The sequence below is a fragment of the Taudactylus pleione genome, unplaced genomic scaffold (assembly GCF_031769625.1).
Source record: "Taudactylus pleione unplaced genomic scaffold, aTauple2 ptg000384l, whole genome shotgun sequence".
Lineage (NCBI taxonomy): Eukaryota > Metazoa > Chordata > Amphibia > Anura > Myobatrachidae > Taudactylus > Taudactylus pleione.
In genome coordinates, this window is record NW_028284785.1 from 878,787 (window position 1) to 898,379 (window position 19,593).

Below are 19,593 nucleotides of genomic sequence, written 5' to 3' on the forward strand. Positions count from 1 at the left end.
AATGATATCGAGAGGGCATCGATGGGTATAAACACTGGTATTTCTGTAAACAACATCGTTCCAGAGGCGTCACACCTGATGTGGCACCTACCAACACCTCTGCCTGCGCAAAATGCGCATGCAGGGGGTGTGGACTGGTCTAAGTTAGGCCACGCCCCCTATGTCATCCCATTTTGAGGGTGTGACTGCGTGAAACGCCCAGTTGTCGTCACGCTGGGGGCTTACCAAGTGATCTGGAAGCTGCTGGGAAGCCCCCAGTCCCTTGCAGTTCAGTGACACCATCCGAGGGGGTGACATCCAAATAGCAGAGCAGCTCTGCTATTTGTGTTTCACCCCCTCGGATGGTGCCACCCGGTGCAGCCCGCACCCCCCTAGTGATGCCACTGCTTGGTTCACCGACATATCAGGTAACATCTGTAGGTACTACTTTCACCACTGACAATACACATACCTCCATTAACCCTGTATGCTCCTGGCTGCATCTGCTGTACCTGCATAAAGTGCATCTGCATTGTGTATCTGCTGTACACAGTGTTACCTCCGGACCTGTTCATACCAGTTACTAAATAGTTCCCTAGATAAGTGCATCTTTGTGGGGACTCACATCCATCACACATCCGCTGGCACTTGTTCATCTTCTGCCAATACATTGCACCCATTGCCTTTCTACAGTACCATGCAACTATTTATCAGACATGCCCAATTATTATCACAAGAATGCAGTCTATCAATCTACAAGTAACTGACACACACAATGCCGGTGGTCAGAAAGAATCCCTGCGCCGAAATCCCATTGGTGGAAATTATATACCATGCAGGTATGTAATCTAACCCTTCCCCTAACCCACCTTTCCCGCAGCCTAACCCTAACCCATCCCTCTGCAGCCTAGCCATAACCCTCCCCCTAGTGCCTAACCCTTCCCTCTGCAGCCTAGTCTTAACGCTCCCCCTAGTGCCTAACCCTAACCCTCTCCCCTGCAGCCTAGCTTTAACTCTCCCCCTAGTGCCTAACCCTAACCCTCTTCCCTGCAGATTAGCCTTAACCCTCCCCCTAGTGCCTAACCCTAACCCTCTCCCCTGCAGCCTAGCCATAACCCTCCCCCTGGTGCCTAACCCTAACCCTCTCCCCTGCAGCCTAGCCGTAACCCTCCCCCTAGTGCCTAACCCTAACCCTCTCCCCTGCAGCCTAGCCTTAACTCTCCCCCTAGTACCTAACCCTAACCCTCTCCCCTGCAGCCTAGCTTTAACTCTCCCCCTAGTGCCTAACCCTAACCCTTTTCCCTGCAGATTAGCCTTAACCCTCCCCCTAGTGCCTAACCCTAACCCTCTCCCCTGCAGCCTAGCCGTAACCCTCCCCCTAGTGCCTAACCCTAACCCTCTCCCCTGCAGCCTAGCCTTAACTCTCCCCCTAGTACCTAACCCTAACCCTCTCCCCTGCAGCCTAGCTTTAACTCTCCCCCTAGTGCCTAACCCTAACCCTTTTCCCTGCAGATTAGCCTTAACCCTCCCCCTAGTGCCTAACCCTAACCCTCTCCCCTGCAGCCTAGCCGTAACCCTCCCCCTAGTGCCTAACCCTAACCCTCTCCCCTGCAGCCTAGCCGTAACCCTCCCCCTGGTGCCTAACCCTATCCCTCTCCCCTGCAGCCTAGCCGTAACCCTCCCCCTAGTGCCTAACCCTAACACTTTCCCCTGCAGCCTAGCTGTAACCCTCCCCCTAGTGCCTAAACCTAACCCTCTCCCCTGCAGCCTAGCTGTAACCCTCCCCCTGGTGCCTAACCCTAACCCTCTCCCCTGCAGCCTAGCCTTAACTCTCCCCCTAGTACCTAACCCTAACCCTCTCACCTGCAGCCTAGCCGGTAACCCTCCCCCTAGTGCCTAACCCTAACCCTCTCCCCTGCAGTCTAGCCTTAACGCTCCCCCTAGTACATAAACCTAACCCTCTCCCCTGCAGATTAGCCGTAACCCTCCCCCTAGTGCCTAACCCTCTCCCCTGTAGCCTAGCCATAACCCTCCCCCTAGTGCCTAACCCTAACCCTCTCCCCTGCAGACTAGCTGTAACCCTCCCCCTAGTGCCTAACCCTCTCCCCTGCAGCCTAGCCGTAACCCTCCCCCTAGTGCCTAACCCTCTCCCCTTCAGACTAGCCTTAACGCTCCCCCTAGTGCCTAACCCTAACACCTAACCCTAATATTTACCATCGGGATTGCAGCTGCCGGGATTCTGGAGCTGGGATTCTGACTCCTGTCGGGAATCTGGCATCTGGATTCTCAGCAGCGGCATTCTATGCGCTAGGATGTGTACATCTCAGAATATTGGTTTTTTTAACAAACCATGGGGGGAGATTTATCAAGGCATTGGATAGAGCAGTGTTGGCTAACCTTGACACTCCAGCTGTTGTGGAACTATATATCCCAGCATGCCCTGCCACAGTTTTAGCATGCCCTAATAGCAAAACTGTAGCAGTGCATGCTGGGTTATGTAGTTCCATAACAGCTGGAGTGTCAAGGTTAGCCAACACTGGGATAGAGAAACAGTACCAACCAATCAGATCCTAACTGTCATTTTTCAAACACAGCCAGTAAAATGACAGAAGCTGATTGGTTGGCTATTTGTCTGTCTCCACTTTATCTCTCTCCGAGCTTTGATAAATCTCTCGCCGTGATTCTTACAATGTATGTATGAGAAGAATGTATAAACTGGTACAAACATCACTCAACACTACAACATTTTGCCGGTGGACAGATTCTTGTTGAAAATGTACAATATTAATGTACAACTTCTCCACTGGTCCATGTCTCCACGCTTTTCACTGCTTGATACATAAACCCCCTAATCACAAAGCCACATCATTCAACACTACAACATTTTGCCGGTGGACAGTCTTGTTGAAAATGTACAATATTAATTATATTTTTTATTTAGTTCTTGTTAATAAGTTATGGGATAGTGTATAGTTTTGTGAATATGGTGTCATTTGTTCTCTCCAGTTTGGCTGATTTCTCAACGGTTCCAACATTTTAGTGATGATCCCTATTCTACTACATCAGCACATTATTCCTGGCATTATTAAATAATCAGTAAAGAGAATTGTGTCCTAGATAAGCATTCAGGTTTACACATTTACTTAAAAGATAAAAATTTGTATGCGGTCAGGTTAATCTATTCTATTAAATTCTTTATTAAAGGAGTCAAGAAATGTGTGCAAATAAAGTATAGTTCTACCATAAAGAGTATATGATAATTTATGAAATGCCATACCAGCCATGAGCCCACACACATTGTACCAGGGGAATACATATGATTGACCGGTGGTCAGGATGCCAGCAGTCAGAATACAGACAGCGGCATTCCAATGTTCAGGATCTTGACAGGGGCCGGTAAGTAGCCTAACCCTCCCCCTATTCCCACCCTAACCCTCCCCAGTGGTGTCTAACTCTATCCTACCCTGGGAGGTCTAGCCTAACCCCCGCATCCCTGGCCTAGCCCTAACCCGCATACTTACCATTGGAATGCCAGCGGTCGGGATGCCAACGTCGATATCTTGATCTCTTCAAGATGGCGGCGTCTGCATTCTGACGGGCGTCGGGATTCCGGCGTCAGTATATTGACGTTCGGCATCCTTATTGACTCCCGTACCTATTGTGCTGGAGCCGCCCGGGACCACCAGGGACATGAGGTTGACATTCGATCATGTTGATAATATGTCATCTGTGTAGACATGATGAACGAACTTTCACATGAGAAAAAGGTCATCCTCCTGAGTAGGAGTCAGTCACTATTCATCACATCCTCTAATCATTAAATGAAATGGAAAAAAGCTGAGAGATGAGTGACCTGTACATGTGATTATGTTAGTGAGGACAGGGATGAGAGCGACAGGGATAAAGGCCAGGATTGTGATGTGAGCAGAGCAATGAAGGCAAGCAGGGATCACATACTGACTAAGATAATGGAAGGACCAGGGTCCCTTACATAAAATAGCAATGTGAGGCTCCTGCTACAGTGATGCGGAAAGATTGTAGGGTCAAATGCACATTCGTTTGAAATAAAGATCACCATTCCAACCTTGCACATTAAGGTTATATGTGTGTGCGTGTGTGTTGGTGTGTGTGTGTGTGCGCTTGTGTGTATATACTGTATCATTTGTAAAATGGTGTGTTAAAATGACAGAAATCCTTCAAACATGATTGGACTTACCAAATCACATGACCGTACATCATACATGCCTACCCTCCCGGTTTTCGCGGGAGGCTCCCGATTTTTCGGGTAACCCCCCGCACCCCCGGAAGGGTAGGCATTTCTCCCGCATTCTACCCACTTCCTAGTGAAGTGGGCAGAATGAGGAGAATAACCGCAGCGATCGCGGGTCTCCGTGAAGTAGGCGGGGCTTAGGATGTGATTCTGCATGAATCACAGCATTAGGCCCCGCCCCCTATGTAAATTTTACCCAATCGCGGCAGTTTTACCACGAGGGGGCGGGGCTTAATGACGCAAATCATTAGGCCCCGCCCCCATCTGCCCCTTGCTGCTTCTCTTACCCGGGCTTCTCCCGGGAAGAGATTGTTGAAAGTAGGTAACTATGCCGTACATTTTTTCCCAATGACTGCACACCTCCCAGCGTGACCAAGACAAAGGGGTTTATGTATCAAGCAGTGAAAAGTGTGGAGAAGTGGACCAGTGGAAAAGTTGTCCATAGCAACCAATAAGTAGCATTTATCAAGTACTGTCTATAAAATAATAGGTAGGAGCTGATTGGTTGCTATGGACAACGTCTCCACTGGTCCACGTCTCCACGCTTTTCACTGCTTGATACATAAACCCCCTAATCACAAAGCCATAGCAGTATCACTCAGAGACACTAATCAAAGAATAGCAGCACATCACTGTCACTTTTTTTAGCAGTTGTTTTGAATCTAGCAGCCATGTTCAGACGGACATTTTGCTCAACCATGGTGGGATGGGGTCGGAAAGTGAGATTGCACAGATGCAGAATGGATCCTGTGCAGACCCCAAAACAATGGAGATGTACACTACCTATTGGGATAGCGTAGACCTCTGAATCAGGCCCACAATGCTGCTGTGATAGCAGGGATGAGACTTTCCACAGGATGAGCTCTATGCTATCCCAGTCCAGACTGGCAGACCCAGGGGAGATTACTGTGGACGGGATGTACTAAGGTGAAAATGTGGGCAAAACTCAGAAAACTGTTGTTTTCTGAGTTTTGGCTGCATTCCCCATACTGTATGTACAAAGCTCCGGAAAGTGAAACTATGCCAAAGCTTGTACCCGGTAGGCAACTCCATATGATAGGTCAGATGTTACTTTGATTGAAGCTGAATTTTTGTTTTGTGGTTTTCACAACGGTTTTCGTCTGCCAATTTTTGGTCCTGTTGCCACTGGTTCCCCAAAAAATTTTAAATCAGCGGTAAAAGCTTCTGCATGTAGTTCGCGAGAAAGTCATGTAGAAGGTAGAGCTTAGTAGAATGGCTGCTCCTCCGTTAACGGACCTGGTTCTTTTCCCTGTGGGCAATGTCCCCAAGAAGGAAACAAGTAAATTTAGGCATCTAAACAGGTAGATTCAACATCTGTCTTATCCACAAGGCTCCTTGGTCAATGTGCTATTTCTCCGCAGTTGTGTCATGTGCAATATTAGTAATTTGACCAGGCATTGGACCTCATTCAGACCCACTTGCAAGCGCCTATGCTCTCGCAAGCAGGTCGATGGTGGGGCACTGCACACGCACCGCGTGCGCACGGTGCGTGCGCAAGCCCCGGAGCGAGAGAGAAATTCTCTCACTCCGGGGCTCACTACAAAAAGGGCGGCTGTCGATGTTGATCGACAGCTCGCCCCGTTTTGTAGGCGTGGTGGGGGGGTGGCCAGACAAACGGAGGCGGTCCTGAAGGAACGCCTGCCATTTGTAGGTGGCCCTACTGACATCACCAGTGATGTCAGTAGGGTGCTTCCTGCTCTGTTAGAGCAGGAAGCTGCCTGGGGCTTGCGGTAGATGAGACCCTACCACAAGGGTCTCGACGCAAGCCCCGATGGTCGTAATGGTTTTGACTATCACGACCATCAACCTGGCTGTTCGCTAAATCTGTGGGTGGTCACCCACAGCTTAGTGAATGGGCAGGAGTCCGGCTCTTTACAAACAAGCGGCCGCACTCATTCAGAGCGAGCGCTCGTATTTTGCGAGGTCCGTAGTGCGAGCATCTGGCTGGGATCCTTGTTGGCTAAAGGGCCTATTGCCCCTGCAGCCGGAATCTTTTAGATTCATGGGTTTTCGCCTACAAGACAGGTTCTACATAGACAAATGCTTGCCATGGGCTGTTCTGTATAATGAGCCATTTTTGAGCGTTTCAGTACATTTGTGCCTTGGTATGTTGTTGCCAAACAGGGGAGATTGGGGTGGCTCACTACCTCGATGATTTCCTGTGCATTGGCCTAGCTGATTCCACCCGCTGTGAGAACATCCTCCTTTCAATGCAGGTGTTATTTGCTTTTTTCGGGGGGTCCCTGTTGCGAGCCAAAAAACAGAAGGGCCTGTGACTCGGCTTTCCTTCCTGAGTATCAAGATTGATACCTTGGCTGGTTGCTGTTGTCTCCCCCAGGACAAATTGGTTAAGTTGCGCGGTGCTATTGTTGTTGCGTTGGGTGTGGGCAAACTCACCCTGCCCCAGGTGCAGTCCATGCTGGGCCTGTTCCATTTTGCCTGCAGGGTCATCCCCATGGGGAGGATCTTCTGTAGGAAATTGGAGCGAGCCATCACTGGAATTCTCCAGTCCTCATTATTTTGTGCAACTGTCGGCCAAGGTAAAACACGACATAAGGAGGGTATCCACTACGCGACATGAAAGTCTGAACGTCCAGCGTTCAGACCTTCATGTCACCGAGGTGCGGTGTCCGCACTGAACGGCGTTCACTGAACGTCATTCAGTGAACGAGCCCAACCTCCTATCCCTGAACATGCCGAACCTGATGAGTGTCGTCAGGTTGACGGGCATGTTCAGTAGACATGGCAAGGACGGGCATGTTCGGGGATGGCAAGGACCCAGCGTGCACGCGCATCGCTGGTCCTTGCCGGCTATCCATTACCCGACTTTGTGAACAATGCGACCAAAGCCTCCTGGTTTTGGTCGGATTGTTCACAAAGTCGGGTAATGGATAGGCCCCTTTACGAGTTTGGAATGTATTACTTTCCCGTTTCAACAGCATGTGTATCTAGCCTGCCCCATCCTGCAGTAGCCCACAGTTGCAGCTCTTTATGGATCCTGCTCGAGCTTCTAGCTTGGAGCGTATCTAAACGGCTCGTGGAGCACTGCACCTTGGCCAGTGGATTGGACTGCTGAAGGTTTGACAATGGATATGCTACTGCTTGAACTGTTTCCCATTGTGGTTGCTTAGAAGTTGTGGGGGGATCGTTTGAGCAAAGCTAGTTTTGTTTTTTTGTACGACAACCTTGGCGTGGTGCAGGCGATCCACCTCAGAGTTCTTCTCTGCTGGTTGTTCATTTGTTAGCAAACTCGTTCTCCGTTGCCTCCTGCTTAACTTCCTTTCTGTGGTCAGGTATGTCCCTAGGGTATAAAATGGGATTGTGGATGCACTGTCATGGTTCAACTGGCCTTGATTTAGCTAGTTGGCTTCTCAGGCCATACTAGCAGGTGCTCCATGTCCTCCTTATGTTTGGCAGATCATCAAGTCGGCATGGAGGAATGAGCATCACATGCCATTGCCCCCGGGACATTACATTGTTATCAGACGGGTTGGCTGGAATGGGAGCGTTTCCGGGTTTCTGTGGCTAATGCAGTTAAGAGCTCACGCAAATAACGCTAGCTTTTGTCTGGAAATTATATACTTAAAGTCACTTGCTCGCGGTGGTACCGCGTATTTTAGGTGTGTCGTATTTTTCTGCATTGTATGACAGGCCTGACCCTTCTAGGTCCTTCATAGTGTTAAGGGCCTTAAGGGGTTGGTCCAGGTCAGCCCCTACAGCTATCAACTGCAGTCACCCATCAATAACTCCATGTTGCCCCATTTGTTGGCCGTCGTCCCCTCAGTTTGTTTTTCAGCATACAAAAGATTACTGTTTCAGTTAGGTTTCACCATGGCGTTTCATGGCGCATATCGGATCGCCATGAAACGTGGTTGCAGATGTGGTTGTACAACCACACACGGTTTTATTGCATCCACGGCGTTCAAAGACTGACCAGGCTGGTAAAGGGCATTGGCTTTTCCTTCAACTATGTCCTGTTCCTGAGGTGTGTCCAGTGACGTTGGCGTAAATCTTTGTGCAAGTGCGAGGTAAGAGGGCTGGGACATGGTTGCTGCACGTAGATGGCTCCCCGATTACAAAATACCACTTTTGTCATGTCTGGAAGCGTTGTTTGGCATTTTTAGGTCTCGCGCCGGGTAAGTTCGGTACCCACTCATTTCAGATTGGTCTGTTACATCTGCGGCTTCCGCGAGCTTATCCGAGTGGCGTTCTGCTGCATTCTGGCACTACATTCATTCGGGTTTATCTGTGTTTGCTCCAACGTAGCTCACCGGAGGCCTAACCATTCAAGGACATACTGCGGGAGTCTATGAGAAATCTTTTATTATCCCCCGGGGGCCCAATTGGCTTCTTAATTATATTATATGGTGTGATTGTTCATTTACTCCGTGGGTTTTTATGTATTTTGCCTCAAGTGTGGTTGGCTAAATTTTTTCTCTTTTTGCCCCCTTCCCCTGTCTTGTTTGTATGGTGTGCTTGTGGTTTGGCTGCTTTGTCTATATTTCTTTCTCTTTTTAATGTGCTTCAGGTGTCAAACTGATCTGGGTGTTAGGGCATTGGGCTGCCCAATCCCCTGTAGCATCAGATTCTAGTGTTTTCTCTCATACTCATTTAATTAGGTGGTTGGGTTTTAGAGGGATGTGCTGGGACTCTCTGCTTGATAGGTTGGTTTAAGCTTTGCTAGCTTATGAAGTGCCTCAGGTTTTCATGCTGCATCTGGGAGGTCAGCGCATGGCTCTTAAATTGTGCTCTGTGATCATAGCAGAAGCCCTGCCTTCCTGTAAGCTAGTGTGGTTCTTTATTGTCCCTAGGCCTGTGATGCTGGGTCTGGTGCGCGGCTGGATGTGGCTAGGAAGAAGGTCAATACTGCAGGGACTAGGTACATGATGGAGACTGGTTGTGGTGGTGTGGAGCATGTCTTGATTCAATTCCGTGATGCCCATTTGTATCGTGGAGATTGAGTTCATCTTAATCCTGCTGGTTGGTGATTTTTCTGGAAGGCATCTTCTTTTAGTTGAGGAGTTTTTGTTAGGGGTGTGTCTTTTGTGGTGGCAGCACATCGGTTTAGGCCTCGATTGGCGGAAAAGAACTGCACCATGAATTTTAGTTATGTTCACAGTTTTATACTTAGTGGGTGCGCTCTCCTTCAAGTGGAGTAAGGCGACAGCCATTTGTCCTGAACGGGAAATAGCTAAAAGGAGAGTTGATCACCAATGCTTGGCTTGTGTGTGTTTGTTTGATTGATTGTTTGATTGTCCAGTGCATTTTTTTGGGGCGCCACCATTATTATTAATTATAGTCAAATTAAATGCTTGTCAACAATCAAATTGACAATATTTTTTAAACACCAGCACCGGGGGCGTCTTAAGAGAGGAGGGGGCCTGTGCACACTCCCAGTGCGGGGCCCCCTCCTCTCTTCCCGGTGGCCAGCAGCCGACTGACGCGGCTGGCCAGCCACCGGAGCATTAGTAGACTCCGGGCACTAGAGTGTGCCCAGAGTCTACTGCGCATGCTCAGAACACCGGAAAAATGCAGCGGCGGCCATTTTATGGTGTTCTGAGCAGCACTGACACCCGACGTGGGACCATGGACAGGTAAGTTTAAAACAATATGGGTGCAGGGTGTGTGATGCGGGGCCCCCTTGTACTCGGGGGCTCGTGTGCCCCGCACACATTGCAGCCATTATAGAAACGCCACTGGCCAGCACTGTTGTATGTGTCTTTATTTTAGAAGTTTAAGTTGCATAGTTATATTTAAGAAAGGTTTATTAGATGGTAACACGAGAATACACGTTAGTGAGTTTATCCACTTTATCTCTCTCCAGAGCTCGATACATCTGTTTTCGTGGATGAATACAAAGCTCCAAAGTGAACTTATTGGAGCAGAGCAATATCAAAGTGTTCTTTTTTTAAAGCATTTAAGGCAATCAATCATCACTTGTGGGCATTTAGGCAACGTACATTAAGGGACAAAGCTTTAAAGGTCATGGAGGTAAAGAATAAATAAAGTTTGGCTTAAAAAAAATTGAACTGCGCACAGTAAGCCATATTAATTTGTCTGGGACTCAGGGCCTGATTCAGAGCCAGACGCTCTGACCAGAGCGCTTGCTCTGAATCAGGGCCGGCCTACCTAAAATTGGAGCGGCCTCTTGGACGCTCGCATAGCTGTGGGTTACACAGCTTATGCGAGCATCCATGATGATGGTCAAGACCATCGCGACCATCGGGCTTGCGATGAGACCCTGGCAGTAGGGTCTCGTTGCCGCATGCCCTGGAGTGATTTTGGCTCTATCAGAGCCAAAATCACTCCCACTGACATCACTAGTGATGTCAGTTGGGCCGGACCCAGACGGTAGGCGTTCCCATGGGAACGCCTCCGTCTGGGCAGCCACGCCCCTGGCACGCCCACCAAAGGGGGCGTGCTGTCAATCACCATCGACAGCACGCCCTCTTTGGTGCGAGACCCCGAGCGACGGCTTCCCCGTCGCTCGCCGGGTCTCGTGCATGCACACAACGGAGCTCCCTCCGTCGTGCGCATGTGCACTTTGGCACCATCGACCCGCTTGCGAGCGTACAGCGCTCGCAAGCGGGTCTGAATGAGACCCTCAGCTCCCTGGCTCCCTGGGCAGGTACAAAGATAAAAGCAGAAAAGGTTGCTAACATCTTCATTCCAATCTGCATTTTCACTGCCCCTATAGCAAATTAAATAACAAAGGGCCCGATTCACTAAGGATCACAACTGCGATTGCAATAGCAATTATGCATACAGTCTCACTGTGATAGTATGCTAATCCATTGTGATCGCAATGCCATCACAGCACAACATAAGGATGTCCACTTTGCCTTACACACATCCGTAATGTTTAGCAAGACTGCAAAACCATCGGTAACATCGTTATAGCTGTTAGTGTATTTATTTATTATTAATTAATTATTTATTAGGCTGAATTTTCCAGAAGTGTCAGCAGAATTCTATCTGCCCACAGGTAATTTTTAATGATTAACCGGTATTTACATATTTTTTAAGTGTGGAATTGATAAGGGATCAATGCAAGGAATTGCAGCATCTTACTGAACACGAATGCATGTTTTAATCACTGCATCAACATGACGTTGCTTGTACTGTACGATCAGTTCAGGATAATGCTGGTATGTGACATATAATCCTTTGATTTTGCAATGTGATCGGAAGTTCTCAATATATGGAGTGTAATCATTCACATTCTACACATTCTTCCTTCATGAATCGATGATGCAATGATGTAATTGGTCACAGGAAGTCCTGTCTTAGCCAATACCAGCACGGTTCAATTACATACTAAACAATAAATGACGGTAAATATGTGTAAATGCACAATATTGCAGTCGTTCACAGGCTAAGTGTAACGTGTAATGTAACCAAACAGGTTATCTAAGGTTTAGGAAATATTTGAATATATAATATTCTGAGATTGTCATTGTGAAAGCATTAGTATTATAATTGGGTTTAATATAATCCTTTATTTGCTATAATGCATTATTTATAGGGTGCCAACATATTTAGCAGGATTTAAAGAGAACATATAACTCATCGTCCTGGCGACAGTAGAACTTAATGTCTAATGTCACTAGGACTGTGGAGACATCCATGGGGGCCGGGTACTGAGAGGGCGTAGCCAAATCTGGGAGGTGTGGCTGTAAAGGGGGACAATTGTAGGACATTCAGTAGCTGGGCCGTCACCCGCTAGGCTCCTCCAGCAGACCTGCTCCCCTTCCCCTTTCGGCACCCCTGAACGTCATTAGCAATCATTAACACACTAGGAACAATTTTAGCAGGAGCTAATTAACCGACTAGCAGATTTATGGGCATTGAGAGGGAGTCAGGAAGGGAGACTCTCACACTGCATCTACACAGTGAGGTGGAGAGTCTGGGGGCATCCCAGCATCTATGTGAGTGCTGGCACTCCCAAAGTGATGGAAACAGGGAGACTGGATGACACTGGGCCTGATTCAGAGCCGCTCGTAAGCGGCCGCTCGTTCATTCCGAGCGGTGTTCGCACATCTGCGCATGCGTATGGGTTTTAGTATGCATGCGCGAACCAGTCAGTGCGGTCAGAAATCGTGTGCTCGCAATATAGCGAATGCCTGCTAATTTGAGTGACAGGATGAGGCGTTTGTGGGTGGTAACAGGGGAAGGTGCTTGAAAACGGGGAGTGGAGATCCGAACGCAGGTGTGCCAAACGGTCAAAACAGGCGTTTTAAGGGTGTGCATAATTAACAAAGCAGCGTCATTGACCACGTCACTTGGTTGTCTTTTAGCCTGAACTGCTCGCATGATTGCGGTAGGAAAATGCTACCACAAGAATAGCGAGCAGTTCAGACGCCTTTCGATGTACTCGATTAATCTAATAAATAGCGGAGATGACGTATGATGAAAGCGGCCAGGGGGCGTTTTTTTCAAAATAGGAACCGCATGTTTTGTTCGCTCGTTCAGACATAGAGGCGTCAACAGACCGCAAAGAGCGAGCACTTAATTTAAATATCTGGGCCCTATTTCAGAAAGACTGTCCGCAAATAGCGTTCGGCTCTGAATCAGGCCCACTGCCCTTTCCCCTACATAACTCTATATAATTCTCAATATGTGGCTTCCTGCTGCCTCCATTCCCCTCCTCATATCATGTCACTGCCCCTGTTACATGCATCCTCTGACAAATATATTACCTGGTTTTAGATAATAATTAAAATTTCATTTCACCGTTTATTGCAGCAATTTGAAAAAAGGGATCTATTTACTAAGCAGTGTTAGGAGACAGAGTGAAAAGTGATAAGTCTGTGATAAGTGCCAGCCAATCAGCTCTCAACTGCCATTTTTCAAACACAGCCTTTGAGATGGCAGTTGGGAGCTGATTGGTTGGCACCTTATCACTGACTTATCACTTTTCACTCTGTCTCATAATGCTGCTTAGTAACTAGACCCCTAAGGATTGCAAGAATGTATAAAAAAGCACCTACGGGATGTGTAAGAAAGGAAGCGATCACTAATGAGATCTCGACCATTCTTCACTGCGACGTGGGCAGTCATTGCATCCTACAGATCCCTGTCCTGGTAAGTGATGTGGTAAGCAGCCTATAGATGGCATCAGAGCCGTAACTAGACTTTTGGTGCTTTGTGCCAGAGAGAGCATTAGCACCCTCCCGCACCCCTTAATTTTTTTAAATAGGGACATAAGATAGTGCACCTGAAAAAGGGCCATGGCTTCATGGGGAAGGGCCAGGGAAGAGATAGGGGAGACCTGGAGATGCTGGGGATAAAAAAAGAGGAAGCTATAAGTGAGAACAACATGCCCAAACAGCGCCCCCTGCCCTGCAGGGCCCTGTGCCATGGCACTGGTCACACTACCCTAGCTACGGCCATGGATGGCATTAGCTAATGGAGCCAAGCTCTGGAATGCTTCTCATCATGGAGATTGAGTTCTGGAATGGTTCTCATTCCAGAGATTGGTAAACTCAATAAACTTATAGGGGTTGCTTTTGCAATAAAAAATGGGAGACTGCAGGTATCTGATATCTGCTGCGGTTCCCTGTAGATACATGTGGGGGAAAGTTAATATTTGTGGTTAGCCCCCCAAAACTGGTGTTTTCGTGGGATATCCCGCAAATATTGGTTGTGAAATAGGCCCCTAGGAGTGGGCAGAGCACTGCTTCCCACATGGTCAGCCGAATCATCTTCTGCTCTGGGGCCAATTGGATGATTAGCTACCAATAGTTTTTTTCCACTTACTTGAAGAATTAGGTCCTGAATCAGAGATACACACAATGCCTGTTGTCGCTGCGTTCCTGTACCAAATATGCTAATGACTCAGCGACCAGCACTATGGGCAGGCTGACACGGTACCGAATGCACAATTTGCCAACGGCTTATCTTTAGGGATCTTTGCGTTTTCCCTCTCAGGTATTATTACTATTTTTTTTGTAATTGGTTTTATTGTTTCTTGGTATAGCGCTATCATATTATGCAGCACTTTACACACTATTGCTCTTAGGATTAAAGATAGATGGGATCATTCACACCTTACTGCAAATTACATCCATTGACACAAAACCAGGGCCATAACTAAGGATGGGCGAGCAGTGCCATGGGTGGCAACATCGCTGCCCCGTGGCACCGGTATTTGGCAAGAAATGGAACCCTGCAGCCTAGAAAGCCGCCACCTGGAGTTTCCATAGGACACTCTGGGCCCCCAGTTTCTCCCAGCAGCAAGGACACTCCAGGCGCTGAACAATTCTCCATTCTAATTTCTCAGTGACTTCAAAAAATATTTACCTATTTTATTTTTGGAAAAAGATTACTATGAAGGATAAGGTAAGGCAGATAGCTGATTCTGGGTTGAGTACCTGATCCCGGAGCTGATAATGCCGGTGGTCAGAATCCTGGAAGCGTAATCCCGATGTTGAAAAATCCGACGCATGCAGGTAAGTATTCTAACCCTTCCCTTACCAACTTTCCTGCAGCCTAACCCTCCCTTCCTGCAGCCTAACCCTAACCATCACTCTCCCCACAGCCTGACCTTAACCCTAACCCTGCCCCTAGTGCCTAACACTAGCCCCTAACCCTAAAACTAACCCTTCCTTGCCTACTTTATTTTCCCTCCCCAGAAGAGGCCCAGGGAAGAGAGGCAGGTGGGCACCAATGGGTGCGGGGCCTGAGGTGTTGCGTCATTAAGCCCAGCCCCTCACGGTAAATTTCCATGATTAGCGCACATTTACACAATGGATGGGGCCAAATGACATAATTATTGTGAAATAGTGTAATCTAGCCCCGCCCCCTATATGGAGACCCCGGATCGCCATGGAAATTCTCCCCATTCTGCCAACTTCTCTAGGAAGTGGGCAGGAATGCGGGAGAAGTGCCTACTCTACCTGAGGTGCGGGGGATTACCCGAATAATTGTGAGCCTACCGCAACTTCCGGGAGAGTAGGCCTGTGTGAATTAACCCTAAGAGTCACCATCGGGAACACAGCCATCAAGATTCTGACTGCTGTCTCGATTCTGGAGCCGGGATTGTATACGCAGGCAATGTCTGTGCCGGGATGATGATGGAGACTACATCCCATCTAAAGTGTGTCTAACAGTGGCTCTATTGTAGTCTGCAATCCCTAATTACTACAGATAATATTGTATGCCACAGCTGTTTATACAGCACTCGCGTACACTTCCATCTTGGCATTAACATGCAGCTAAACACATAGGAATTTTAATGATCTCCAGTTTAATAATATTGCCAATGACGAAATCAAACAGCTATTCATAAACAGCTTTTCATGTTATATAAGTCTATGTTATTTATGCAAGAGGTGCTCTTGTGTTAGACTTTGAAGGGACAACGTTCTGTTCTGCGGCAGGCAGTTCCCAATACAACCAAATATTACACCTGGACGGATTTGCTGCGTATGTGCTGTGGAGCTTTACTCTTTGCATAAGGAATAATACAGATCAGCTTTCCTTGTCTGGGCGAGGTGGAAATTCTGACAGACAGTTTCCTGGAAGGTGGTGAACGCTACAGTACAGTAAAAATATCCGGATTGCGCAATAACTGATTGGCATAATTTTCGGCATAAGCAATACTGTGAGTATGGAGACTGCTTATCAGCATGCACAGGAGAGTAAATTAAACTTTAACGTCCCCCAAGGGCAACCTTTGCATAAAGTTTGGAACTCTTTGTGGCAACAGTGTGAAGAAGCTAATGAAAAACTTCAGCGTCAGAAATCATGTACATGTATTCCTATTCCTAAACCCAAAACTCACAAAACATATATCCATAACATAATGAAAATGTTGACTGTATTTCAGACTGAAGTTAAAAGGAGAAGTTCCGATCCAGGATTACCAGATATCCAAACACCTGGAGAAGACCTGATTGAGAGCTATGGGTCCAGCAGGATTAAACAAAAGCTTCTAGAGGACAATTACAAAAGAAGAGGGGAAATGATTGAATATCTCCTGTCACAGTCGGCATCACCAGTAGAGGCAGTGGACTGGAAGCCCCCTACATACCAGTCTTACCAAAATACTGAAGATTTAGATGATGAAAAGAAAGGGGGCATAAAGGGGAATAGTTACAGGCCAACATCAGCAGTATTTTCTGAACAAGAACGATATAGCCAAGAGAGACAGACACAAAGCAAAGAGAAGACCACTAAAACACTGCTTAAACTGTTACCGAACTTCACAAAATATGACCCATGCAAAGACCCCTTAACAAATATGTCTGTGTTCGAAAATGAATGCTCCCAACATAACTTAGGTCCACGGGAGTCCTGTTTGATAATGAAGTTATGGTTGCCCTCTCAGATGTCTGTTCGTTTAGCACCTCCTGTAGCTAGGCCGGCATGTGGTTCCCAGTTTTGGTCCAGTGACGATCACTGGGGGGATACTTCGGACCGTCTAAAAGCCCTCACATTCCTTGTCACTGGAGAAGATGATTTGGGAATCCATATACTAGAAAACCTAAAGGTGACACCACAGGACGACCCATGGCTATTTGCATGGAAATTTGAGCAAGCGTACCGGTTGGTTATGGGAGTAAAGGATCCAACCCCCCCTCCAGCCATTTTAAAGGCACTTGTAAATAAATTCACATATTTGGACTGTGCCACCCACATAGCTGCCTCCAAGGGGAAAACGATCAATGCCATTGTGAAGATAGTGGACAAATATCGACACGATCTAGAGAGGAAGAAAACGGAGTTGAGGAGTCACCAATTCAGTCATGGCACCGGGGAAGCCCTATGTGAGCACCCAGTGAGATGGGGGAGCCAACCTCATAATATTAAATGTTTCTGCTCAGAGACACCGGACAACTGGCCTGGAAACCTGCAAGGAAAGAGTAGTCAGCGACTGGAAGACCAAGAGGTTGAAAGCTTGATTACAAAACAATCAAAAAGCTATGACCTAAATATCAAATGACACCACAACATTCAACAAAACTGCTACCACACAAACTGAAATGATACAAGCTGGATTTATAAGTTTTGTTTTATACAGAAATTAGGACCTGATTCAGCAAGGATTGCAATTGCTAAGCTGCACGCAGGCTATGATATATGATGTATGCACGCAGGCTATAGATATATGATGTATGCATGCAGGCTACAGATATATGATGTATGCACGCAGGCTATAGATATATGATGTATGCATGCAGGCTATAGATATATGATGTATGCACGCAGGCTATAGATATAAGATGTATGCATGCAGGCAGCTTTGCAATTGCGATCCTTGCAGATATGGTAATGCAGCAGGAGGCATCATGCCTCCTGTGCATTACTTATCCAAACTGCATAACATCGGCCGGCTAAGGTGACCCATGGGGTCACGCGGCCGGCCTCCGCAGTTGAGAGGAAAAGGCCAGGAAATATCCATCAGCCGACGGAGATCCTAGCTGCTTCCCTCCCCCCCCAACGGTGAACGTGACTGTCAATCACTGACAGACTGCTGCCAGTCTGCGAGCGGGATCGCATACCCGTTCTGCACATGCTCAGAACGGGTCATGCGCCTGCGCAGATTCCTGAACATCGGGAATCTGCATTCAGTGCACTGCTGAATCAGGCCCTTAGTCCGTTCGGTGTTTTCCATGCTAATTAGTCAGAGCCCTCACTAGTAGCATCACTAGGGGAGAGCAGGCCACGCTGGGTGACACCATCTGAGGGTGTGACACCAAAACAGCAGTGTCACCCTCTCGCATGGTGTCACCGAGCAGCGGTGATGGCACGTCATTCACTGTTCCAGGAGAGGCTTGGGACTCCACACTGAAGTGCCAGGTGACACCGTCAATAGTGTCCATCACATCACTGCATTGTGCAGTTATCGTTAGATGGTCAAAAAAGCTCTTTGCTGCTCTAGACCCTCACACTTTAAGCATGCTGAGGTTATTTATAGGTTCCAAGATTACTGAACTGTTTGGGTTTCAGAAATGTTTGCTGCAAATTTAAAGCAGCAATTACTGTAGTTATATCTGTTTTTGCCCTATAACTGATTGTTGCTTTAAATTTAGCGGCACACTCACCAAAATGTCACTGGTTCTGTAATCTCATGGACTAATACATACAGTAGCCCACCTAAATGCGTAAAAGTTGGAGGAGCTAAAATACTCTGCTCTGTTATTAACATTCTAATGTTCAAGTTGGCTTCAGGTTGTTCTAGATCAGTTGCTCTCCACTCCAGTCTTAAAGTACCCCAAACAGTTCTTTAATCATTCACAGGTGAGTTCATCTATTTTGCTGGAGCATAGATGGAGCATTTTCCATAGATAGAAATACAGAAAACATGACCTGCTTTGGGTACTTGAGGACTGAAGTTTAGAACTACTATTCTAGATTGTTAGTGACCCCCTTAAAAATGATGTGTTGTTATATTTCTTATTTTATTTTCACATACACGTTACTTAAAGGGAACCTATTACCATACTTTACAATGCTCTACTTCAGTACTGCCATACAACCAGATGCCTCTTTATTTTGATCCTTTGTTCAAGCTTTTAATGTTCTGTTAGTTACATTTTACATAAATTAAATTGTGCATACAGATGTATTAATTGTCATGGTTTTAAGGAGAATTAAAGTTTTAGGTAAAAGAGAAAAAAATTTGATTATATCATCGGTTCAAAAATTCCGAGGTAGAGATGGTTCAAAGTCCATAGGATATAAAATTCCTCATTGCCCTCAGCCCACAGTTCCACATTTTCTTATCGATGATCTCTAAGCGCCAGCATCCTTGTTTCTTGGATCTAACAAATGCACCATAGAATTGTTTGCCAATTATTATTATTATTTATTTATGTGGCGCCACAAGTGTCCCGTAGAGCTGTACATAGGGAAAGAAATAGAGTAGAATAGTTACAGACAAGTTGCCAACTTTACATGTATGGTAAACATAAATTTAATCCACAGATTACATAATGACATGCTGGCAAGAGCGTGCATTCTAGAGGGATGCCGATGGAAGCCAGAGAATGCTGTACCTTGGTAGGCTTCCGATTTAAGCATAGCAAGGTAGCCTGGTATTGACTCATATTAAGATCTGGAACAATTCCTTATTAATAAAAAAAGATGGTTCACACATCTGAATGGGATTGGAAATTAGTTTTATTTAATTGCATCTGACACACAAGCTAAGGTCGACATTTATTTTAATTAACTGATATGTTGAATGTCATAGCACAGGGTCTATAAGAATATCCAAACAAGGAAAGCAGAATTCTGCTCTGAGACCGTTTTCCGTGAAGCAACATTGCATGAGATATATTCAGTTGACATGTTCTAGAACAGTGGAGTGCAATTAG

General features: G+C 46.8%; 1 protein-coding gene across 1 annotated transcript; it reads left to right on the top strand.

Annotated features, from left to right (window-relative positions):
• The first annotated feature begins 15,881 nt into the window (after nucleotides 1-15,881).
• Nucleotides 15,882-17,216, top strand: LOC148507787 (uncharacterized). Its single transcript, XM_088445581.1, has one exon. The coding sequence runs from the start codon at nucleotides 15,882-15,884 to the stop codon at nucleotides 17,214-17,216; it is 1,335 nt and encodes a 444-aa protein (XP_088301707.1).
• The last annotated feature ends 2,377 nt before the right edge of the window (nucleotides 17,217-19,593 follow it).

Coding starts and splice junctions, on each gene's coding strand:
- LOC148507787 (XM_088445581.1), top strand. CDS start 15,882: ATGGAGACTGCTTATCAGCATGCACAGGAGAGTAAATTAAACTTTAAC.